Source organism: Sinocyclocheilus rhinocerous, unplaced genomic scaffold (genome assembly GCF_001515625.1).
Source record: "Sinocyclocheilus rhinocerous isolate Xijiao unplaced genomic scaffold, SAMN03320098_v1.1 scaffold40, whole genome shotgun sequence".
Classification (NCBI taxonomy): Eukaryota; Metazoa; Chordata; class Actinopteri; order Cypriniformes; family Cyprinidae; genus Sinocyclocheilus; species Sinocyclocheilus rhinocerous.
Window position 1 is genome coordinate 1,023,451 of NW_015624837.1, and position 25,868 is coordinate 1,049,318.

Sequence of the window (25,868 nt, forward strand, 5' to 3'; positions counted from 1 at the left end):
AAAAATAATTTTAATGTCATACAAAAAATGTCATCGGCCTGAGTAAATTGTACCAATATAGAATTGTGACTTCACAAGTGTAGTAATTTAGGAGGTGAAAATACTGTGAAATTACAAATGGCATGACATTTGAAAGCTAACAACTGATGAAACGTCAGTCAATAAAGCATTTTAAACAATGGCATTTAAAGTTTTGAACTAAAAAAATCATTGCAACCATATAGCCTGCCTTTAAATGAAAATGCAAATTTGTCAATTAAAGAAAACTTAGAGAGTGTGGGCTGCTTCTGGTGCTTGTATTTGTACTTCAATAATGAGGTCCAAGAAAACGCTAGAAGTAAAAAAAAAAAATTGATGTATTTTTTTCTCTCTCTCTATTTAACTGCATTATAATGAAAGACGTCTTCCCTCAGGTAGACTGAATGTTGGGCTCATGATCAATAAGTTGTTTGCATTCGCCCAAACTGAATCAAAACGCGGACGGTGAAGGGAACTGCCGTCAGCGCGAGACCCGCTCGCTGTGAAGCGGGAGCCGGCAGAGGATTCCGCTTGGTCTTAAAGCCTTCCCCAAACGGCTACTACACAAATAAAACAACCATTTGCGCAAAAAGAATGATTAATTATCAATTGAGAATTTGTTATTGATATGGTCTGGTGAAAATAATAATATGGGCTGCGAGAAAATTATAAATAAAAAGAGTGGGGCTGCTATGAGTGCAGGCAGTCTAGGGACAGCATCACTGATCTATAGCCTATATAATATCTATTATAGATCAGTGGACAGCATCCATATTTCAACCCTAGTGGCATGACAACACCGCGGCCCTCGCGGCCAAAAAAACAGACCGGCCCACCGGGAATCATCCCGGTGCTCCCGATTAGCCAATCCTGTGACTCCCTGTAAATACTTTGACCTGAGCTGATGGTGAAATAGACCTTCATCACTCTCTCGTTACTATAATCTCTCTATTTGTATAACTATTTTTAACTTTTCTTCCAGTAAAATGCATATTCTATGACAGACACCTGCCAATCTATTACTCTTTGATAAATCAACCGTCCACTCCCATTACAAAAGCCCTGTTGCTCTGGTCACTGTGCCTTTCAGAAGTTTTGAATAAGTGGGAAATTGTTTCAAGGGAGCTGACTTTGTCTCTGAACCTTCAATAGATCATACCATGACATTCATGACACAATAAAAAATACCTCCTGAAAATATTGAAGGTGAAAATCAGCAAACTATTAATAACCTGACCCACCTCATCCATCAACCACCTAGTTAAGAGTCAATTCCCAGCCAGTGAGACATCTGAAACAACCTGCATTTTGTTTTTGCTCCCCAACTTTGCTGTTTTTAACAGGCCGGCCGGTTTGCTGAACCGGGTCAGAGCCCAAGGATCCCACGACAAGTCCAATTACTCAAGTTAACGCCCCCCAAAACAGCATCACCTGTCCAGTCCATTAGTCTAATATAGATATTTGTAGACTAAATGGTATGTATATTCAGGAACTTTTAATTACTGTCTCTTTCTGACAGGTAAGTGTGTGGCTGGTTATTTGAAACTGTCCTAAGAGACTTCATTCCCTGCCTTTGCTTGCTGGAGTCATAGGTATATACAGCCCCATTGGACAAGTCTGATGGATGGTCCTCTCTTGTTGAGTTTCCATCCTCTGCTTCCGGAGGGAACGTGACATAAATAATTGGTGTCACTCCCATCGACCGAGTGCCACACTCGAAGGCGGGGCTCAAGCAGCTGACAAAACACAGCTGTCTAATCTCACAAGTTCTCACCATATCCTAGAGGGCCTTCCATCTCCTTACAGAGAGAGAGAGAGAGAGAGAGAGAGAGAGAGAGAGAGACACGATGAGACCGTTTACATTTTAGCATCATGTAAAGACGGACCAGAGGAAGAACATACAGTGCATGATTATGTTTGCATGCCAGTATGGATGGCATACAGAAGTGAAGTTATTGCTTTAACTTTATTTGTAATAGTACTGTAATCATTTGAAAGCTTTATACTCAAATGTTTAAACAGAAACTGCTTTATTCCTTTTAAATGCAATCACCTTTATTTATTCATGTATTTATTTATTTATTGGTGGAAACATGCTTCCATAGTCCTGATATCATAATGAAGAATAAAAAAAGCGTAATTAAAAGGATGTTATTTCATAGAAAAAAATATCAAATTAATCGAATAATAATTTTGTCCGTCAAATCAGTCGAATTATGTAGTGCAACCAAGACGCCGGAGGAAAAACAAAACAGGAAATTATATCATTAAAAAGACCCCTGCAGACTCTCATGACCATATTTGAAGGTTAATAATACTCTTAAAATATTGGATAATTTGACCTTTGACAAGACAAGGAGGGTTCAGGTTGGAAATTCAAGGTGTAAGAAAAATTTAACATTTTGTTGAAAACATTTTTCAAAACCATATGAAAACAACACAAAGAACAACATTTGTGAACTAAATACAATTTTAATAAACTTCAATCAGTATAGTCTTAAATGCTCTAGTAGTTTAGCCTATATATGAGGAATATGATAATAATAACGATTTAATGCATCATAATCAAATTGAAGACAGTGATGACAAATAAAGAACAGTTGGAGTTACTTTGAAATTATGAATCCCGTTTTTTAAGATTCAGAACACATTCAGTGGCCTGCTGCCTGTGTGACACATCAGATCATTAAACACATTTTGGCTGTTGCTGTCATTAAGAGGTTTTTGGGTCTTGAGCATGTCCATGGTTGCCCAAACATATCTGTAAATGTGAATAAATAAGAAGACTTGCTGGAGGAAGCACCTGCTCCCTGACAGGGGGCTATTTCCACCCTCAACACTGGGATATACAGACATCTATTCCGGAGGATAATGCGAGGGGGTTTTCCTTGTTTACCTTTGAGTGTTATGCCTGCAGCCAGCTGCAAAGACCCGCTTAGTGCGACTCCACTCCTCTCATGCTTCCAGATGTTCCAGGAAAAACAAGTGTGCCAGCCTGTCGCTCAGGAGAAGAGTCATTTGAAGCTGTGTGCCAGGACTTCCTGCCTCACACACTACACAGGTGGATGTCAGTTACAACAGAGCACACTTGTCTTTTACAGTATTTTACTGAACCCCAAGCATGCAGAGCATTCAGACCAATTATTCACAAAAATAATTTAAAATCAAAACCAGTTTATTATAGTGATTTTACTATGCTGATTGTTTAATTATTATCCTAATGTTGCTACAGACTGTATTTGAAAATTATACTCAGTACAGCATACATCTTGAAGTATCTTTACTGTTAATTACAGGTATATCAGCAGTAATTCTTGGGAACACAAACAGGACACAAATAGCGAAGCACCTGCTCCCTGACAGGGGGCTATTTCCACCCTCAACACTGGGATATACAGACATCTATTCCGGAGGATAATGCGAGGGGTTTTTCCTTGTTTACCTTTGAGTGTTATGCCTGCAGCCAGCTGCAAAGACCCACTTAGTGCGACTCCACTCCTCTCATGCTTCCAGATGTTCCAGGAAAAACAAGTGTGCCAGCCTGTCGCTCAGGAGAAGAGTCATTTGAAGCTGTGTGCCAGGACTTCCTGCCTCACACACTACACAGGTGGATGTCAGTTACAACAGAGCACACTTGTCTTTTACAGTATTTTACTGAACCCCAAGCATGCAGAGCATTCAGACCAATTATTCACAAAAATAATTTAAAATCAAAACCAGTTTATTATAGTGATTTTACTATGCTGATTGTTTAATTATTATCCTAATGTTGCTACAGACTGTATTTGAAAATTATACTCAGTACAGCATACATCTTGAAGTATCTTTACTGTTAATTACAGGTATATCAGCAGTAATTCTTGGGAACACAAACAGGACACAAATAGCATGAGAATGAGCCAATCATTGATCATTGTATCAATCCTGGCATGTCTTTTTACTGTAGGATATGGCTCCAGTGCCAAGGACATGTCTTTTCAGACTACCAACTCCTGACAAAAAATGATTCCACAGAGGAAGTACCATGTATAAAGCAGTCCTGGAAGCCAGGGCTAAACAACAGGCCCTTGAGAGCATTGTTCAGTTTGCTGTTATTGTAGCCGATGTGTCCATGGTCTCATTTAATAAAGGACGAATAAATGAGTGAGTCCGGCTGTCCGGCTTGATGTGTGAGAGGGGCAGAGCAGTTTTCCCACACGGTGAGAGGAAAAGAGAAAATGTTCTCACAGTAGGCTGCTTTCCCCCCTTCCATTGAGGAAGCACCCTACAAGGCTGTGAATAGGGGCTTCTCTCTCTTTTTCGACCTCAGGTGTTGCTTGATTGGCACAGTTAGGACTGGGTGCACGCACACATTATGAGAGAGCAGACTCTTTCATCTCTCATATTCTTTACTATAGGCCTACAGTACCTGTTGTTCTATGCACTAGAGTTCAGAGTCTAGATGCACAGTCAGAGTTACACATGCACTAGTTTTTTTTTTTGTTGTTGTTGGTTTTTTTTAGCCAAGACTTGTACATGTGCTTGTATGGAAACTGACAAAAACAAACCTACACTTTTGAAAATAACGGTTCCAAAAGGGTGTTTTTGCTAACATTGCTAACGCAATGCTCAACCACTGAGCCACAGGAACATTGCAAATGTATATATATATATATATAGCTGTGTCACACAAGACCGTTTTCACAAGCATTACCACTGATTATCACTGTTAGAGAAAACACACATTTGTCTAATTGAATTTGAGATTGGATGCCTGTGAAAACGCTTTTGTGTGACAACTATAGTCTCAGAATGTGCCTTGACTTTTCTAGTACAAAACCTTTCTTCACTATAAAGAACCTCTTTGTGCAGTGGAAAGGATCCAGGGATGCATGGATCCAGTGTCTTCACAGAACCACAGATGGCAAAAAATAATTTTTTTATAAATAATAAATAACCCTAAGAGATATTCAGTGTTAAGTGTGACAACTAGTCCCTGTTTGGCATATATGTATGTTCACACACACCAAACACAATAAGTGAGAAATTTTGCAAGGTTAGCATATTGTCACGAATATGGGCAGGGCACGGAGGTTCACTGTAGCCACAATCTCTCTCTCTCTCTCTCTCTCTCTCTGCTCCTTTGTTTCCACTGTTATTCAGGTTATACCGCTGGACAGGATGCAGCATCTGGGGACCTGGGTTCTGGGGACGCAGTATCCGCAATCTCTGGGAAAACCAGAGTGGGAAAAAGATGAATGTGTTACGCAGGACAACCTCAACAAACAACCTCCCATCACACACCTGCACTGCATGTCAGAGGGGCCCCTTTTACTCCACATCACACACACAGGTGGTCCGCAAAAAACATGGTCTGACAGTGACGTTGTTACTCTCCATTTATGCACAATCAAAAAGTGATTCTGACAGGAACTGACAGGAAACGACTTCGAAGTGATTTAAAGTTAACTGTAGTTAATTTCCTTTGTTTCTCAGAATTCTTCAAATGATCAAGTGGAATGATGTCATCTTCAGTCTCATGTACGCATTGTCATATAACAGAGAATTTCACACCAAGTGACATTGTATGAAACATATCTTTGACATAAACTACAAATTCTTTAAAAATCAGGTTACTAGCAGAATATAAACCACCGCAACAATCATAATTAAGATAAAATGTAAAGTAAAATTAAAAAGATCTTAGGATGATTAAAGAAAAAGAAAGCAATGCATGCTATAAACCCTCAACTTTCTGCTTATTTATTTATTTATAAAAGCACATTTAGTTTGCATTTTGATTCTCAAGTAGATTCGAATAGCAATTTATTGTTAAGATAATGCTTGTATTCAGCTAACATGTCTAAATGAAAATAATTTAAACATGTAAAATATATTTTTAAAATAGCAAAATTAAAATTGGGTTAATTAAAAATATTTTTACATTCACTGGAGTCTCCTTGGAGCACTCATTCAAAAAGTGTAATAGCGGTTAACTGCACGCGGACATTCATAGGCCCTACTGTATGTGTCATATGTGCTTAAGTAAAAAAAAAAAAAAGAAGAAGCTTTGCTGCTCTCTAGTGGACGTTTTATATTTGGCACAGTTTTGCACGTGTCAGTAAACATATTCATGAATCTGATTTTCGGTGGAGGTGCTGTGAAGTTTAGCGATTCACAATCAGTCTCAGACACAACACAATCAGTCAGACACAGGACAGCGAATGCTGTTTTTACACCACAGAGGCAGGAGCTGCATATAGGCTACCGTGAAATGCATTTACAGAAGGATTACAGTTGCAGAAATGAATTGATGAAATTATCAATCTATTAATACACAACATGTATATTACGCAATATGACATATTTTACACTTTGAATGTTAAAACATTGACTTGCCCACTTTATCAACAGGCTTGGCTCCGGAAGTACAGTATATGTTCCCATTCACCATAGGGTAAAAAAAAAAAACTTCAATAAAAAGTTCTAAGCAAGTTTTCGAAGTGTGAGGTGGAGGTATTTTAAGGGGTCGCTGGAGACTACATTTAGTTCTCAAATCTCGTTTACTTTTACACGTTTAAATCGTCAGTGTTGACGACACAGACAAGAGTGGAAACAAACAGTCTGGCCAGATTTAATGCGTTTTCCCCCACACAAAGCAGTGGAATACTTAGGTGTAAATTGAACAGGTAATGTAATTTTATGACAGACATTTTCATTTAAATGCTATTGTATTCTGTATTCATGTAGCCTACATATGTTTTTGTTTCGTTCATTATTCAACAATTCTTTCATAATATAGACAGTAAGATTAGGGGAAACGAAGAAGTTCTTTTTTTTCTCAAAAGATCCCAAATATATGGCTACTTTATACAAAATATGATTTCTTAATTAAAACCTTGCTGTTTTCTTTTATGGTAAATATTATTGCTAATAATCTATACAGACATAATATACCAGATGAGAAGAAAACACACAAATGTAAAGTTATATTGTACACAATATAAAGTATTTTATTACATTTCAGAATCACTTTTATAGTAACTGTGTTAATGTACATGAGATCCCAGAGGGGAGATTGTGGTACTGCTGAAGCAAAAAGACCTGAGCTACTTTAGCCTGTTCCAGATGTCTAACTCCCAAGTCAGTATCAAGGCTGGCTACATACTGCTTCATTGTTATTTTTCATTCATTTTACACACATCGTTATTTTTCATACAGTTATCTAATTTCCACCATGACATTTACTGTACTCCAAAACTTAGTAAGTTGTTCCAAAAGTCATCTTAATTATGCCACCTCCTAAATATAAATCATGAATCATTTAAGTCAGTTTGGTATTTGGTATTAAGGGAAGGGACATTCTCATTCTAGAAAGAATTTGATTGGTCAAAAATCTGTGTGGTACAGAATGAGTAAGAATCTGCTAAAAGTAATTTTTTTCAACATTCAGGAACATGTTATCATATAGATGTGCTAAAATCCGCACAACACGTATTTTGATTTTATTGGGTCTTTAAGGCCTAACAGGACTGGGACTACAAAAACACTCATGGTCTGTAGTATAACACATACAATCTTAACTTTGAATTAAATTACAACTGCAGAGTAAATGAACGTGCAAACGGTAGAGATCAGATTAACCGAAGTTTAACTGAAGAAAACCACAGTGCCTATAAGGGGAAACATCTCTGTCTGGGCTAGTCAACAACATCCTGTGAAAAAAGCTGCTGCAAGCTAAATCTCATGTAGCTTTTGAGCACAATCTTTGTTTTATCCAGCTGTATTCAGTGCAACTTATAACATCCAAGTGAAAGATATAACACCAACATGTCAGAAAAAAATTAATATATGTAGCGAATCAGCTTGTGTCTCTCCACAACTTTATCCCGGAGATCTTTTGAGAGTGCCTTGCCACCCATAGTTGATTGTTTGTTTCAGTTGCACTACCAAGGACTGACATGCTCCAGGAAAGCTCTTTTCATGCTGAGCTAATCAAAATGATCACAGCTGATCACAGCTGAAAGTCAAATGGTTTGTGTGCCATTGAGAAGGTGATAAGCTAAACCTGATTGACCTTACAGGTCATTTTTAGGAAGGGGTTTTTCCAACTCAGTGATTCTGTATTTTTTCTTCTGACATGTTGGTGTTATATCTTTCACCTCACTTTCTTCATTTCAGGTTGCAAAGCATCAAAATGTGATTCTTTTCTATACCCACTGTATATTTCTTTGAGAGATGCCTGCAAAACAACACAACTTCCCAACTTCATTTAAATGATGTTCGAAGAAAGTTTTGTTCTTGAAGCCCATTTAAATATTTGGAATTGTTATTTCTGTATTTCTAAGAAATTCTCAGGCTACGTTGTTGCCAGACAGCATAGAGTAAAAATAGCATTCATAGCAGTGAAACGGTAACTAAGAATGAGGATGTTTTACTCTAAGGCATTTGCACAGTTTGTGAATTACGCACTGGCAGAGGAAAGAGAGGGAGGGGTAAGCTAAATAAACACAACTACTGATCTCTGTTTATCTCTTTCAGCTAATGTGGTCCCTCAGGGCATATGCCAGGCCTTAGTTGCAGATTGAGTGTGTGTCTGCGGTAGATGGGCTGCCTGTCTTCATATATATGTGTGAGAGAAAAAATACTCTTGATTTAGTTCAGAAATCAAGAACCTGAATTTGGATTATTAAATATATTTAAGTATGCTGAGGACACACGCAATGTAAGTACAAACACATATATTTTACTTTGAATTTATATTTTGCCTTTACCGAACAGTAGACATTGCTCTAACATATAGTGATACATTTTGGTAACTTTTTTTGAACTATCTTTAAAACTGTTTTCATATTTTGACATTCAATTAGTATGTTTAATTAGATACTTAATTTATGATTATGCTTATATTCAGTGACTAAGTCTACATGGAAATAATTATTTTAAAAAAAAGACCACAAATCATCATCATAGTTGAAAACTGTTTATAATTTTCTTTCATTTAGTTTAACATGCCAAGCTGTTAAAAATACATCTAAATATATACACCTAAAATTCTGATCTTCTTTTATCTTTTGCACTAGTTAATATTTTCATCCAATGGAATCTGTTTTCATAACATAAGGGTAAGCAGTCACTGTTGATTAAATATTTCATTATTTGATTTTTATTTTTATTTGTGTGATAAGACTGCATTTGTCAGTGACTGTCTGTTTATACTAATGGATACATTACTGATTAGGTTTTTTAAAGACTAAAGTGCAAACCACCAAACTGTGGTGAAATCATTATTATGTTTGGCTCATGTGGGTGAGCTTGAAAATGTTTTCTTATTTTATTCAGCACCCAGTATGATGCCTTTCTGGACCTTTCTGGTTTTCTTCTGGACTATTACTGAACTCCGAGTAGAGAACTGGGGAGACTGACAACGCTGAATATAGGTGTGATTACAAGGAACAAATAGATTTGATTTTATAAAATATAAGTATAAATGAACACTGATTAAGAAGATGATTCAATTTCATTTTTAAGGATGGGTTGTGCTTGTAGTGACCAGAAACATTGCAAAGACTCTAAAGGGCATGACTATTATAATTCATCAAACTCTAACAAATCTCATGTAAGTATTGCCCTTTTTTATGACTAACTGAATTTTACTGAGAAAATTGTTTTTAATTTGTTTCACTTTTACTGAGCTTCACAGTAGTGACAAACAAGACCATTTTCAGTTTAACTGTGTTGTATTTGTTAAATATGTATATCAAATTTATACATTTCTGTTACATGTTATCATTAAAAAACATTAATGAATAAGTAAATTAATTATTTTATTTACAGTTGTCAAGAGATCACAGGAAGCAAAACAACAATCAAGGTAACACATTTTAGTTTTTGGCATGTCGTGGAGTTCAGGGAAGCGTTTTTCTTTCTAAAATCATTTTGATACATTATATTATTAATACTGCTGGGTGCAGATCTTGTGTTCTTACAAAAATAAGAAAATAAAAGGCCAGAAACTGTCATGTGATTGTTCACATGTTATGCAACAGAAGAAAATGTTACAGATGGAACATGTGTTTATCTGAATTGCACATTTGAACATATTTCACTTTCTTTTCAGATGAAGACATTGTTATTGCTCAATATGACTTCCAGCCTGCTAGTGACAGTGATCTTCAGTTCAAAAAAGGCGACAGACTCAAGATTATTAAAGAGTGAGTAAACAATACCAATACTTTTTTGGTAATATGAGTATAAAATTAAAATACAGCAAATGCTTCCAGCATGTTATACTAAGAGAAGATCTCCACTTGTAAAGGTTTACAATTAATCAAAAGACTTAGTTGGTAAGAACGTTGTTAGCTTAATAAAGTGTGAATGGCATAGTAGGCAAAGTTTTGGGCTAGTAACCAAAATGACCGTCCAGTAAAAATATCAGACAGTTTTGCTCATGTTATTCCAGGTGGATCGTCTTTATATTGAGTATGGTTTAAATTTGCAAAATGTAAACGTCAGCTAAAATAATATATTTTTAAAAAGCACACACAAATAATGCAATAAAAAAGATTAAACAGCCAAATGATTACAATAACTAACTTGTCCCATGTTTTTCTCAGGACTGGTGAATGGTGGTTGGCGAAGTCCTTGATCACTGGTTATGAGGGCTATATTCCGTCTACGCATGTGGCAAGAGTACACACACTGGAGGTGGAGAGGTACAATAGCAACAAATATTACCGAAATATGGATATGTTTCAGCAATAGCGCACGGGAAAAAGTGTTGTGCGTTGTTCTGAACAACAGCACTGCTGTATTTCGGCCGTAGGCACCAAATGTTCCACTGCTGTTATACGCAATAACATCAACATTCTTGGAATGTCACTCGGAACTAACTGTTCTAATCTGCAAAATTAATCTGTGAAGAAGAATGATATTATAAAGGCTCTGCTTTGTGTTCCAGATGGTTTTTCAAGAACATGAGTCGCAGAGACACAGAGCGTCTTCTGCTGGCACCAGGAAACAAACCTGGCTCATTTCTTGTGAGAGAAAGTGAAACAACCAAAGGTCAGATGCCAATAAATTTAATTCCCTTTGTTTTCACGTGATCACTGAACGCAATTACATCAGCAGTTCACTTCTTAGGGCCCATAAGCACAAAAGTGCACAATATTTCAAACAGTTCCATTGCTACAGTACTGTGCATCACTATCTTTTCTAGCCATAATGTAGCGCAGCAAGAATTCTATACAGCATTCGTTCAGTTTCTACCATAAAATGAAAGAAATACTAAAGAAATTACTTCAAGTAGTCAGTATAATATACTATCACGGTATTTTCAGATGTCAAGGTTCTTGTTTTACCTCAGACCACTCAAACTAAATTAATATTTAAAGGAGCACTGGCTCCACAGCCTCCAAATTTTGTTACTTTTATTTAATTTTGATCAAATCTTTCGCTGATAAAGTGTGCATATTTGAATTTTTCAAAGGTTACAGAGACTCATCTGCTGCTCTTTTTCAAGTTCACATCATGCAGAGAGCTGAAAGAGCAAATAAATGTCAACCTATGCACTGAGATCTGTGCTTTGCTTTGAGTGGAGATATTAATAGACTTCTTATTTTATTTGTCTACTTGTAGAGCAATGGGAAATGCAGAAACAAGTCTTCAGTGGAATTTTCTTGTTTTTATGCAGATTACAGTTTTTTAGATTGCTTTAGATAGATACTTATTTTCTTAGTAACTGAGATTTTTTTAGTTTTCTGAGTGCCTAATTTGCATTAAAAGTTCTTAAATAAGTGTGTGTGTGTGTGTGTGTGTGTGTGTGTGTGTATATATATATATATAAATAAATTAAGAAATATAAACTTAATTTAAAGGGAAAATAAGTTTATTTTTATTACCACATTAGCAGACTTTTTTCTTGTTTTAAGAGCAAAGTCACTTAATTTTGATAAATTTTTCAGAAAATGATACTTGTTATATTGTGTCATTTTGCTTCTGAAGTTATTGTATCTTGATGAAGGGTTAGATATTTGTACTGAAAAATACATGTGTTTTGCAAGCACTGTTAAATCAGTAAATACATTAAAATAAAAAGAAGTTATTACAGTTTTTAAGGTGCTGTAAGCAATGTCAGCCATTTTACTTTCTTAAACTCTCCAAAGACAAGCAAACTTGATGTGAGAATTCCTGAACATGCGAAATTATTCAAAGATTCAGAGATTTCTCTTAAAGGCATGGAATGTTTCCCTGATTATTTTCATCTTTTTACAGAGCCTAAGGCGACAGGTCTTAGTTCTCGCTACACTTAATGCAGTGAAATTAAATGTGCGCTATTTCAAAAACTTTGGCTGGTTGTGATTCTGTTCTTCCTAAAAATAACAACACACTGATCAGCCATGTTATTTAACTGCTGTTTCTGATCCTCTGCAGGTGCTTTCTCTCTGTCTATAAGAGACTCCACCCCAGAGCAATATGATGTAGTCAAGCATTATAAGATCCGAGCCCTTGATAATGGTGGTTACTACATCTCTCCCTCCACAACCTTTCCTTCTCTTCAAGAACTAGTAAAGTATTACTCCAGTAAGTACTTGGAGCAAAGACTGTTGCTGTACCAAGGACCCTTTCTGTTTCTTCCACTGTATACTTTCTGTGGTTGTAGCTGTGAAAACTTGACAAACTGTTGATTTAACCACCAGATAAATAGGTCAGCTTCAGTCTCAGTTCGTATTCTGCACCCTTGCCCCATTTTGGTTTGTTGTGTCTTTTAATAGAACTGTTTAAAGTAAGAAGTAACAAAAACCTTTTTCTACATTTTGGTTTGGGCACATCTTGTGCTTTTTTTTCCAGACAGAATCAAAACCATTAAGCATGGTTTCATTTCAGTCAGCTTGGTAGATGCTAGTCTTGTTTAATTAGATATTTCTCCTGAGTTTCTTACTTCCCTCTGAACATTCTTGCTCTTTTCCCAAACTACTTTATTGTACGTATAGGGACAGCAGATGGTTTGTGCCAGAGGCTAGGAAGTCCCTGTAAAACTACTGCTCCTCAGAGACCCTGGGCTCAAGATGAGTGGGAGATTCCCAGAGAGACTCTGAAGATGGTGAAAAAACTTGGTGCAGGCCAGTTTGGAGAAGTATGGATGGGTAAGAAGCGGAAGAAAGTTTAGCTGCGCAATGTTGCCCTTGGGTAACAAATCTTTATTCTTTCTTTGCAAGCACATAATTCATATGCAGTGAATATAAAATGATGAGGGGATGACTCTGAATGTAACAATACAAATTCCCTTTTTGGTCACACTAAACCCAGTTGGTCATTTTAAAATCTTTTTCTGGCATATTTTTTATATACTTCAAGAACACTCTTTAATAAACTATTTTATAGTTTTATAGTCTATAAACAATATGATTCAAGTTTATTAGAGCGTGTTTTTAATTTTTAAATATGTAGAGTCATATTCATTATTTCGATTTAAAAGTGAATCAAGATGTAACCTACAGTAGGAGTCAGTTTTATTAGTGTTTAATATTCTGATCTCAAAAATCGAAAGTCTTTCAATATAATTTCTTTTCATTGTTGCAGTGTTGCCTTGATGTAACATACATGAAATATTTTTTTTAAATTGAATTAAAACAATTTAATCAGATACTAAATTTAATCAGAGATTTAATTCAAATGAAAATTAACATGTCCTTGTATTCATCTCACTTCAGCGTAAAATTCTCATTATACTGGCCTTGAAGTTGTTTGTTCAAGGGCACGTGTCAGTGTGTCATGTGGTTTTTTGTGATATGTTTTAGCCACATTAATGATAAATTAATTGTACGTCAAAGGGGTTTTGACTTTGGCCACCAGGGTCAATATTAATCAGAAGATGCAAAAGCCTCTGACCCATATTCCCCTATTGCACAGTATGTGCTCTTGCAGATCTCCATTACATGTATTCTTTATATAATTTTTTTATATTATTTGTTTTTTATACAATATTATAGTTTTATTTTTATCCATTTGAAAATTATTTTATTTGTTTTATATAACTTTATTTAGTAAGGTATATGTTTAAAACAAGAACCGACATATTTTTACTTGAATTTAGACAAAAGGACCGATTAAAAAATACTTTTTATGGCATACCTGATAATGAATGATTAGTTCTAGGCCCTTTCTCAAGAATCTAACCATGAGGCTAAAAGTATCTGTCCTGAAATTTGTGTTCATTGAGCTGCCGTAGGTCAATGAGATTTTCTTCAAAAGTATATTTAATAAACCTTCATGTGTCTGCGGCTCATGTTTGTAGGGTACTACAAAAACAACCAGACAGTCGCCATCAAGACTTTGAAGGAAGGCACCATGGAGCCCGAGGCATTCCTACAGGAGGCTAATCTGATGAAACAGCTCCAGCATGAGAGACTGGTGAAATTGCATGCTGTAGTCACTAAAGAACCCATCTATATCGTCACAGAATACATGGCTAATGGTTAGTATTACCACAACATTATTAGAGTACTAAACCATTTCAAATTATGACATAACTGTTCAAACTATACAATTGTTCCTTTCCTATTCAAGGAAGCTTGTTAGACTTTCTGAAGACGGATGATGGCCATAAATTAAAACTTCCCAAGCTGATTGATATGGCGGCACAAGTAAGAATAATTTCATTTTTGTCATGATTTCACTTGATTGTCTTAGCTTAGTAGAAATGAATTGATATTTCTCTGGCAATGCAGATTTCAATCTTTATGGAACAGGATACATTTAAATGCATTGCATGAAAACCTGCACATTCATTGGAGTTAATTCATACATCCTTTGTATACACCAGTTTCAACTTCTGTAACTATTTTTAGAATTGTTTTGCACCAGAGACTGTCAGGAACACGTAGAGGAAATGGTCTTTGGTCTTGTAAGCTCATGGTCTGAACATTTTTTTGAAGATTTTTAGATCTCAACATTTCTAACAACCACCGCAAATTTAGATCAATATCTTTCGGCAGGATGTTACGTACATTTTTCCATTAACCTGAAGCCCCTAACATGCATGACTGTGATCTTGCTCTCTGTGTGAAAGCAGCTTCCTGTTAGAGCCCACTATGTTGCTGCTAACTTTATGGTCTGCATTGCAAATATACTGTAAATGCAATGATATAAATCATGCAAATGGTTTATGTATGTACTGAAAGGCTAAACCACGTTAAGGTTAATTTTGAGTTCATCATAAAAATCATAAATCATTTTGTATATTTATTTAGTTGTTTTATGCCATATCAGCTTATAAGGATATTTCATTGCAAGAACAGGGTAGAAACTGTTAAAAAAAGCACCTGTTAAGTTTCTACCCTGTTCTTGCCATTAAATAATATCCTTTGATGCTGATATAGCATAAAACAAACAAATACATAAAGTAATGCATCACATATTTTTGGAGTGATTTTAAATAATATCAGTGACAACAAAAATTTACAGTACAATTTTTTGAAAAACATATTTGAGAAACTGCATTATAAAAATGACAGAATATTCCACTATATTATATTCAGTATATAAATTTCTCATAAAAATGAAATGCATAATTGGCATTTTTTTCGTGTTTTTTGATTATTGTAACAGTAAATAATGCTACTCATACACTGACAGATCTCTTCACTTCACACTCTTCCCTTATTACTCTCTATGTAACAGATTTCAGAAGGAATGGCTTTCATAGAAAGGAAAAACTACATTCACAGAGACCTGCGTGCCGCTAATATTCTAGTCTCTGAGACCCTGCACTGTAAAATAGCAGACTTTGGCCTTGCCAGGATCATAGAATCTGAATACACTGCACAAGAAGGCGAGTACACTAATTTATTCCCACAATGCAGTGTTTTTTCCACTAACACAGATGAATTGGCATTAGTCAGTGCTGACATTTGATTTCTAATGAGATGAACTGACATATTTGACCTTTAAAGTTGAGTACGAGTTACTGATATTCAAAAACAGTTTCTTTTCGTGATGAAATTTCCATGTTGTCTCTTTTTTTTTTAAACCACATTAAGGCAGAATTTTCTTTCCCTGAGGCTTTATTATAGTATTTTTATTTTAATCATTTTTTGATCTCAAATTACAAATTAGTTTTCCATGCATGCATCTCTGTTCATTACCACTTTTATGAAAACCCCATTTGTCATCTGTAATTACGTGTTCAGGTGCAAAGTTCCCTATTAAATGGACGGCCCCTGAGGCCATCAACTTTGGTACTTTCACCATCAAGTCAGACGTGTGGTCCTTTGGAGTTCTTTTGACAGAGATTGTCACATACGGCAGAGTGCCGTATCCAGGTAATGGGATTTTCTCTCTTGGGTTTTGCTTTCCATTCAGAACAGTGTAGGATAGATGGGTAGATCTTTAACAACCTGGCTGTACTTTCCTCACAATTTCAGGCATGACGAATCCAGAGGTGATCCACAACCTTGACAGTTACTATAGGATGCCGTGTCCAGATGGATGTCCAGAAGAGCTCTTTGACATCATGCTGAAGTGCTGGAAGGAAAGGCCAGAGGACAGACCCACCTTTGATCACCTACAGGACATACTCAATGACTTTTTCATTGCTACTGAGGGCCAGTACGAGATGCACCCATAACCTCAATGCAGAACCAATAAATGAACTGAAAAGAGGATGTATAAAAACATATGGAATGAAAGGATGGACTAAACTCCGGACCAAAATATGGATTATGGGGAATATACAAAAGCAACAACAATGCATCTTTGTATATCAGTAAATATTTTTTACACTTACTGTATGTCGCTTTTGTTAAGGTTTAGTGAATTTCTATAATTTGTTTTGTCTTGTGGGCTTCTTAGGGTATTTCATAATTATTTAAAGGTGAAGTGTGTACTTTTTTCAATAAGATAATTTCTTCTATCGCAGCTTAATATGCAGACAGCTGTGTGCATTCCATTTGTGTGATTGCTCTGAAACACTGTGGCTCGGTGGTGCTGTCAGAACATTGCTGGGTTAGTTTGAGCATTTGACCAGCCCAGCACAACATCATTGCCCTAACCAATTGTATGAGATTGGGGTGGAGCCATCTGTTTATCCAACCAATTGGAAGACAGGGTGAGTGTTTTACCAGTCATTATTTATGCAATTAAATTTGACGATTTTATTCACACAGAAATTACACACTTCTCTGATAAAGCTTTTGGAAAATTTAGATCTATGACACTTTGGATTTTAACAGCCAGTAAACAAGATCCTCTTTATATCTTAGTCAGAAATTTCAATAAAACCATGCACAGATATTAAACATTATTTCTGCACAGTACCTATGATTCATTTGAACTCTGAACTGATTTGAATGTGTTTTAAATGAACTGACTACATGATCAGTGAAGTTTCATGCAGGAAACCATAAAAGGAACATAGTCATTAGTTAGACTTCCTCCTGAGATAACAGACTGTGGATGTTCCGTTCATCAGGAATAGATTAAAGAGTTAGATTACACAGTGAAGAAGTTAGTGATAATCTGATCACATACACTACTATTTAAAAGTCTGTGGTTGGTAAGACTTTTTAATGCTTTTGGAAAAACTCACCAAGGCTGCATTTATTAGATCAAATATGCTGTAAAAACAGTAATAACATTAAGCTTTTCAATATATTTTAAAATGTAATTTATCCAGATTATGGCAAAGCCATTACTTTGGCATCTTACATTGCAAAGACATTGCACTTTATTGGTTTGAAGTCCTCATGCCTCCCTGCAGCAGTTCGATGCATGTTTACGCAGGTGAGCATGTAAACAAGTGCATGTACAATAACTGTTTACAGTTCATTAAACAAGTACGAAAAATATAGTTTAAACCATTTCCAATATATATCTGTAAAGCTTATTTGGATTTTACAAAATTAAAAGGGATGTTTCTAAGAAGTGCTAAGAATATTCCGCTAACATTCCCATTGAGTTAAAATTAGGATTTAAATGTTTAAAAAGCAAGGGGACCTTAAAACGTTAAGGGAACATTCCAATTTTATAATTTGTATCATTATGAGAACATTACTTTGTTTTTTACATTACTTTTCTCTAAATGTTCTGTAACAAGAAGCTAAACTTAAACATCCAAAACGTTTCAGCAAAACAATTCCATAAAAAAAACATAAAACTTTGAACAAATATTCTGTTAATGTCACTTGAACATTTGTTCATAACTTTGAGAGAACCTTGCCAGAACATCGCCAAAGTTCTGAGAAAGTTTCCTCTTAGCTGGGTCCAGCCTTCACAGTCTCATCATCCTTCAGAAATCATTCTAATATGCTGATTTGTCAGCGTAAAGCTCTGGTTCTGGTGGCTCAGATGAATATGAGAAATTCCCAAGATTCATACAGCTCCACTCCCTGTCTAAAACTCACCCCCGGGGCTTTGTATGTTTGTAGATAACTGAGTGAGAACGCAACATGGATAATTGTGCGTGCATCTATTAATCATTTAGAGTCTAATATCATCCCATATCCAGTTAGGCAAAATATTTCTGGGAAGTGCATGCTGAAACCTAGTTTAGATTCATCGGTGCTTTCAAGCTGTGTTAATGATGCAGGACATACTTACACAAGCTTACTTGATATCTCTTCATATGTTAAGTAATATTGCTTTGATGGAGTGATGATATTTAACAGGCTGATAAATAAACTGGCTCATCAGTGATAGTAGTGGCTTTGTTGACTGTGGCAGTGGAAATTAATCATTACCCAGAGTGCATTTACTGTCATACTCTTTAATGAGGTCATTATCTAGCTTTTCACTCCAATACTAGAAGAATGCATCATTAAATCTGTGAAATGCATATGACTGATTTTTTTATTTTTTTATTTTTTAATAAGACAAATAGGAGGGTTAGACTTGGAGTCAGCAAGCTCTCTGTGTTGGCCAGCTCTCTAAACCATGTGATTTACGTATGGAAGATCCATTATTCTAATGCATCGTCACAAATTGCGTATCTGCAAAAACTTCAACCCATTATAAAGATTACAGAAGAAGGTTTTCTTTGAAAAACAAAAAAACAAAAAACCTGATTTAAACAACCAGGTTGGCCATGTTCCTTTAGGGTGAAAAATCTCTTTATGCTTCCAATTACTCAACATCTTCTCTTGGCAGAATCAAACTGTCTGATATTGAATCATTAAGTCCCTGCAAATGTGCATGTAAGGCCAACGGTTTGCTTTTTTAAATTCCAAAGCTGTAAAATCTATTTGATCAGTGTCATCAGCCATTTTTAACACTTTTAGCAAAGAGCAGTTACAAATTATTACATTTGCAACACAGCTTTAGAGTGTGCCAGACCATTCACCCCATACTTTTAATGTTTTGATAATGTAGTATGAAAATAATTTACAACTAAAATATAAAAGGAAATTTAATCAAGATAAGCTTTGACAAGTTTTAAAAAATAAGTTTGAAGGCTATATAGGCCTTTGAGACTGACATCCTGAAGAACTGTGCTATCATAACCCCAGTCAGAAAACGTGTAGCTTGAAGTGATGTATTCAGTTTGTGCACATACTCATTTCCTCTTTCTGTCTCTCTCAGACATTTTCACCAGGGGGTAGTCAAGCACAGGAGTGATTCCCTTTCGAATGGGAACTCTACGCTGCGTCCCCTAGAGGGCGCTATGGGGAATGCTTCGGCATGACTGGTGTCTGAAGCATGAGTCTAAAATCGACAATGAAGTTGACATTGGCAGGCGGCAGCTTATGACATCACAACTAGTGCGGCAAAGAGTATAAAAGGACACCTGTAAAATAAGTCATCCTCTTTCTTGTCTTCAGGAGACCGTTTGTTTCAGTGTGTGTCTAAACAGGCAAACTATAGCAAGCACTAGCACCTCAAAATTTAGAAAGTGTGTTAATCTGTGTCAGCGTTTTCTTGACACCTGATGTCACACATATTATGTGCTTTATGTGCCTGGGTGAGAAGCATGTACGCTCAGTCCTTGAAGGGGCTGTTTGCGTGCATTGTGAGCACTTTTCTATGAGAAACCTTCGCTCTTGCCTGTCCCTTTTCTTGAGGGAATCGGGGACAGCCATCTACACCTCGTGGTTCAGGACCCGCTGCAGCTGAGGTGAGTAGGAGACTGCAATCGTGGGGTTCACAGGTGGAGCTTGCCGACGAGTTTGAGAAAGGTATAAATATTTATCATTTGTCTTGGCGAGAGCAAACTGCTGGATGATGATGTGCTGTCTCTCACGTCATCCGATCTGGCAGCGAGTGTGCTCCTCACCTCAAGCCAAGGTGAGCAGGAAGAGGCTGCTGAGATCGACCATGTCTCTGAGCACTCACAGCCCGCCTGCCCTGCATATGACGAGTTGTTGGACGTTATGTCTGACGCCATGGGAAGATTAGATCTGCCCTGGAAGCACGAGTCCCTCGGGGTCACCTCGATGAACGCCCTTTGTCAGGACATAACCGCCCAGCTCGTGCGAGTCTTCCCTTTCTCCCAGATCTTCTTTCTTCTGTAGAAGAATGCTTTCATATGAAGGCACTGCTTTTAATTACGAATTGCGACTGACACAATAAAAATCTTCTGAAGCCGTACAATCATTTCATGTTAAAAATTTTGTTTGTGACCTGTTTTTCAGTGACAATCTTCACGACTGGATCATTGAGTTAAACTTGAGAACTGAGTCAGTCCGATTCGTGCACAAATCATTCAGAATGGTTTTGTAAAATAGATAAACCGTTTCATTGAAAAGATTAAAACATTGTTACTTCCTTCATGAATGTGGCGGTAAGGGCTCGGACATCAAGATTTCAACGTCTGTTTATCACAGAAATGTATCGTTCTTTAGAAGACTTATATCCTATCATGGACCATTCAGCTTTTGAATATTTTTTGAAGCTTGAAAGCCCTGGTTGTCTTTAAAACAACAAGAACTCGTTATTCAAAATGTCAGTTTTGAACTGCAGAGGGTAAATCAGTTTTCATTTTTACAATTCTTTTTCTTTGAATCAATTGTGAGCAGCTCAAGGCTGGTGGTCTGCCTGTGTGAGTCAACATTTTGCTCCACAACCCTTTGCCTGTTCTGATAAAGATCACTTCAGGGCCTATACTCACCATCAGTGGAAAGATAGTGATATGAATACAAAACAGTAAGGAAATAAAGAAGAATAAAATCTGATTCATTGTCCCAGTCTAAAGATGGATCCAGGTGGGTATCCTCTTCTTAGAAACCTGACTTAACTGACCAAACCCTCCCTTTGTTTAAAGACTAATACAGTGCCTCGCAAAAGAACCCATTTTAAAAGTAGCATGTTAGTTCCTTAACTTGAGAGATATAATTTGATGACAAACTTTGATGTCGGCTTGACAAAGCCTTGTCTGAAAGTTTAAAATATCTCTTAAAAGCTTGAAGTTTAAAGGTTTTACTCAGAGAAGTCCGGAGAAGTCAGACAGACCAATAAAAACTCAGATAATATTAGACTACTACACACCCTATTAGACCTCATCAGACTGATAAGAAACCACAAAAATCATTAGATTAAAAAAATACACTCAGTGGTTGCTGGGAGTTGCTGGCATTTTCTTGGGTTTTTGTTAGCATATTTAGCACAAGTTACTGGTATTTTAACAACATGTTAACAATTTATTAAAACATTTTAGCATGTTACTAGCATGATTCTAGCATTTTTATCACGTTGCTAGCATGTTTTATCATGTAAATTCCAAGAACACAAAGAACGGACTTGCATTCTCGTGGAGACCGGTATTGCCAGGCTACCATGAAAGAACAAATCGGAAGGATGTGAGGACACAGAATGTATCTTTGTGAGAATTGAGATGTGCTGAAATCTTCTTCACACCCTATTAGACCTCATCAGACTGATAAGAAACCACAAAAATCATTAGATTAAAAAAATACACTCAGTGGTTGCTGGCATTTTCTTGGGTTTTTGTTAGCATATTTAGCACAAGTTACTGGCATTTTAACAACATGTTAACAATTTATTAAAACATTTTAGCATGTTACTAGCATGATTCTAGCATTTTTATCACGTTGCTAGCATGTTTTATCATGTAAATTCCAAGAACACAAAGAACGGACTTGCATTCTCGTGGAGACCGGTATTGCCAGGCTACCATGAAAGAACAAATCGGAAGGATGTGAGGACACAGAATGTATCTTTGTGAGAATTGAGATGTGCTGAAATCTTCTTGTTTAACTGACTGTCCTGGCACAGTATAATTAGCGGCTAGTGCACAATAAATACAACATAACATCACAAACAAATAAAACATTAATTCATATTATTATATAAATTACTTATATATATATTTTTATTTACATTTTATGTATATTTAATGTTACCTTTGCTTTCTGAATGTTATTTCACAATTTTAATATGCCAAGGTTCTTTATCACTTTATGCAAATTACGCAAAACAAAACAACAAATGTTTACTTTCAAAAACTGTCACATATTTACGAGCATGCGGCTTCCACAGTGTCTTCTCGGATTTCTAAAGGTTTGATTCTCTGAAGTCTGCATTTGATGCATCCTTGATATCAAGAAAACATCCAGGCACTTTCATGCGTCCTCTGTACTTGCATTCTTGAGTATTGGGATTGAATTTAATGACGTAGTGTGAGAACACTCAATAGTCCTCTGCTGGTTGCTGGGAGTTGCTGGAATTTTCTTGTTTTAGCATGTTGCTACCATTTTTCTAGCATGTTTTAACATGTTGTTAGCATACTTTAGTACATGCTAAAATGTTTTACCATGTTGTTAGCATTTTTAGAAAACTGTTCCACATTCACAATAATGGGGGAAACCCTACTAGAACAATGATTAGAACTGATACATATTTAAGTTGCAGCTCAATGAAAAGTCTTTTTCATTCAGAAATATGTTAGAACAGAAGTAAAATGGGTTTGATAATAGCTTTATATGTTGACTTTAAAACATATAAAATACAATATTTAGACATGCATGATGCAGGTTCAAATCTGACCTGCATTGTGTCTCATTCCCCCTCTCATTTTTCTTTGTAGTTTATCACTTTCTGTCAAATAAAGAAAATGTAAAAATGTTTTATAAAAGTTTCCAATTTGTAATTCAATTCAATTAAAATGAGACTTTGAAATATACAGAGCAACAGTACAGATCCCTGGAGCGTAAACTATTGCAGCGTCAGGACAGTGGATGTGGATGATTAATTTCAATCTATAGGAGAAACATCCTTGGCATAAATATTAATGTTTCTGTGACCTAGAATACTGTCCTTTCTCTCTCCCTCTCAAACAATTAGAAAGCACTAGAGAGCCTGTTGCAGCAAAAATCAATAGCTGTGCGTGCTTGTCCTTTTACTTATTATTATTTTTTTTTACCAAACAAATATATAAGACTGTTGTTAAGCTTTTCTTTCAAAGAGGGAATTTACTTCCGCAGCTACTTCATTCACTATTCTATTGATTTTGCAGACTGTTTCATTTTGACTGAAACCAGTTGGAAATAACATTTCAGCTATTTGAATGTACATACACTGAACAAAAGTATTGTTAACCCTAACCCTAACCTTTTTATTGTGGCCAGCCTAAGGCACACCAGTGCAATAATCATGCTGTCTAATCAGCATCTTGATATGCCACACCTGTGAGGTGGATGGATTATCTCAGCAAAGGAGAAGTGCTCACTAACACAGATTTAGACAGATTTGTGAACAATATTTGAGAGAAATAGGCCTTTTGTGTACATAGAAAAAGTCTTAGATCTTTGAGTTCAGCTCATGAAAAATGAGGGCAAAAACAAAAGTGTTGCGTTTATAATTTTGTTCAGTGTACATTCATCTTTAGCTCTATGTACATCCTAGAGCTCTAAAGCTATTCAGACTGTAATGCACTTTACATTGCTAGTATAATTTCAAATAATGAGCCAGTCACTGCCTTTGTTATTCCCTCTGCAGTACAAAGAAAATGAATAATTTGTTGTATTGCAGAATAGAATATTGAACAAGCTAATTGTTTATTCATTTCTGTTGTTCCACAAACCACGTATGATTTCTGAATAAAACAAAAACAACATATGGCCACTGTCCCACTCTTATTATTTGGTCTCATCTTACAATGTAACAGTCTTTGGTCCTTATTCATATCTTCATTTGTGTAAGTAATATGCAATTTGGAAAGCGAAGGTTTGTACATTTATTTTGGAGGAACATATCTATATCCAAGCCAACATTTTAGGTGAGTCCATTTTAAATGCAAAATACCTTCCTATTCTGCATTCACTAATTACTTTCTGTCTTTTAAAGTAATGCCAGAGGAAATGGTCTGTTTCAAGTGTTACTGTCTTCACAATTGCAAAAATCAGACAAAAAGAAAACTAGTGGATTCATTTAGCAGTTTCTCTGTCTCTGATTATTCTTACCTCTATTACTACGTGAATCACTTACCTCAATCATCTAAATCATTCTGTACACTTTTCTTGTAGAGGTAATGCATATTTCTTAGAGCCTGTGGAATGTGAGTGTGAAAAAAATAAAAAGAACCACATACAGATTGAAATGTATCCCCTGCTATTCCTTTGAAAAGAGACAAATTGCTAACTGATGTCATGATTACAGACCTTTTCTGCTCCACAGGTGTCTAAAGGACAATAAAGAACTTCATTCAATTGAAGGACCTGCTGTCTGCCTTTAAAAGTGCAGCATCTTAACATTCTAATATACACTTACAATTATCTCAAAGCAATCTTGCAAAATAAGATTTAAGCCATTATGTGTGGGTGTGCATTAAAATTCTAGCTTGATGTTCAGTTGCAACTGTAGCCTACTGAATATCGCCACCTTGTGATGAAATTGCAAAAGCAATAATTTGCTATGCTCGTCTAAATTTGAAAAGCATGTTTTGTGGTTGAAACTTTTTTTTTTTTTTTTACATTTTGTTGGCAACATTATAATAGTCAAGTCACCTTTATATAGTGCTTTATACAATACAGCTTTCAAAGCAGCTTTACAGTGTTAAAAAGGAAAATAGTGTGTTGATAATGTAGTAAACAGTTAATTTTTCAGTTAAGTCAGTTGTTCATCATTGTTGATTTAGTGATGTCATCATCCAGCTCAGTTCAGTTCTCTTCAAATAGTGTTTGTGCAATCAAGTCAACAATACTGCCAAAAATGAAGTGTCCCCAAGTAAGCAAGCCAAAGGCGACAGTGGCAAGGAACCAAAACTCCATCAGTGACAGAAATGGAGAAAAAAAAAAAAAAACCTTGGGAGAAACCAGGCTCAGTCGGGGGGCCAGTTCTCCTCTGGCCAGATGAAGCCAGCATGGTGTGGTTTAATTTCAGGCTGCAACACAAGTCAGATTGTGCGGAGGACTCGTCTGATTCTCGCGGTCTTGTGCTGATGGCCGTCTAGTTGACGAGGTCTTCGTAGTGGATCTGTCTCTAGTTGACATGCTCTCCGCTGACATTCAGGGCTGTAGAGGTCGTCTCTAGGTGCTGATCCACCATCTGGTCTGGATATGGACTGGATCTGAGTGGCTATGGTGACCTCGGAAAATAAGAATGAAACAGACTAATATTAGCATAGATGCCATTCTTCTTACGATGTAGTGAGTACATCGGGGTTATGGGAAGTGTTCCCGGTTCCGGTTGACCTAATTAATGCAGCCTAACATTCAGAGTTTGGGTGCTAAATAGGAAAAGGATCTGCCGCCTGCAGTTGATTTTGATATTCTAGGTATTATCAAATGGTCAGAGTTTTTATATCACAGTGGATGTGAAGGACTATAACGCGATAAGAGCTCACTCAAGTACTGAGAAGCTAAACCATTCAAGGCTTTATAAGTAATTAGCAAGATTTTAAAATGTATACAATGTTTAATAGG

The 25,868-nt window shown here is 36.2% G+C and overlaps 1 protein-coding gene across 2 annotated transcripts; it reads left to right on the top strand.

Annotated features, from left to right (window-relative positions):
• Positions 1–8,108: 8,108 nt before the first annotated feature.
• blk (BLK proto-oncogene, Src family tyrosine kinase) lies at positions 8,109–18,443 on the top strand. Of its 2 annotated transcripts, XR_001640661.1 has the most exons (17): positions 8,109–8,139; positions 8,539–8,722; positions 9,081–9,122; positions 9,340–9,437; positions 9,529–9,616; positions 9,835–9,871; positions 10,118–10,211; positions 10,614–10,712; positions 10,958–11,061; positions 12,430–12,579; positions 12,990–13,142; positions 14,294–14,473; positions 14,566–14,642; positions 15,679–15,829; positions 16,188–16,319; positions 16,422–17,104; positions 18,423–18,443. XR_001640661.1 is itself a non-coding variant. In XM_016560241.1 (16 exons), exons 5-16 carry the CDS (start codon positions 9,530–9,532, stop codon positions 16,622–16,624), a joined length of 1,467 nt encoding a protein of 488 aa, XP_016415727.1. In that variant the 5' UTR covers positions 8,109–8,139; positions 8,539–8,722; positions 9,081–9,122; positions 9,340–9,437; position 9,529; the 3' UTR covers positions 16,625–17,300. The 2 variants fall into 2 exon arrangements, 1 of the variants encoding a protein (XP_016415727.1); XM_016560241.1 differs by lacking the exon at positions 18,423–18,443 and having other exon boundaries at positions 16,422–17,300.
• Positions 18,444–25,868: the final 7,425 nt, after the last annotated feature.

Coding starts and splice junctions, on each gene's coding strand:
- blk (XM_016560241.1), top strand. CDS start 9,530: ATGGGTTGTGCTTGTAGTGACCAGAAACATTGCAAAGACTCTAAAGGG. Junction 10,713..10,957: donor CACACACTGGAGGTGGAGAG/GTACAATAGCAA, acceptor TTTGTGTTCCAG/ATGGTTTTTCAAGAACATGA. Junction 12,580..12,989: donor ACTAGTAAAGTATTACTCCA/GTAAGTACTTGG, acceptor TTGTACGTATAG/GGACAGCAGATGGTTTGTGC.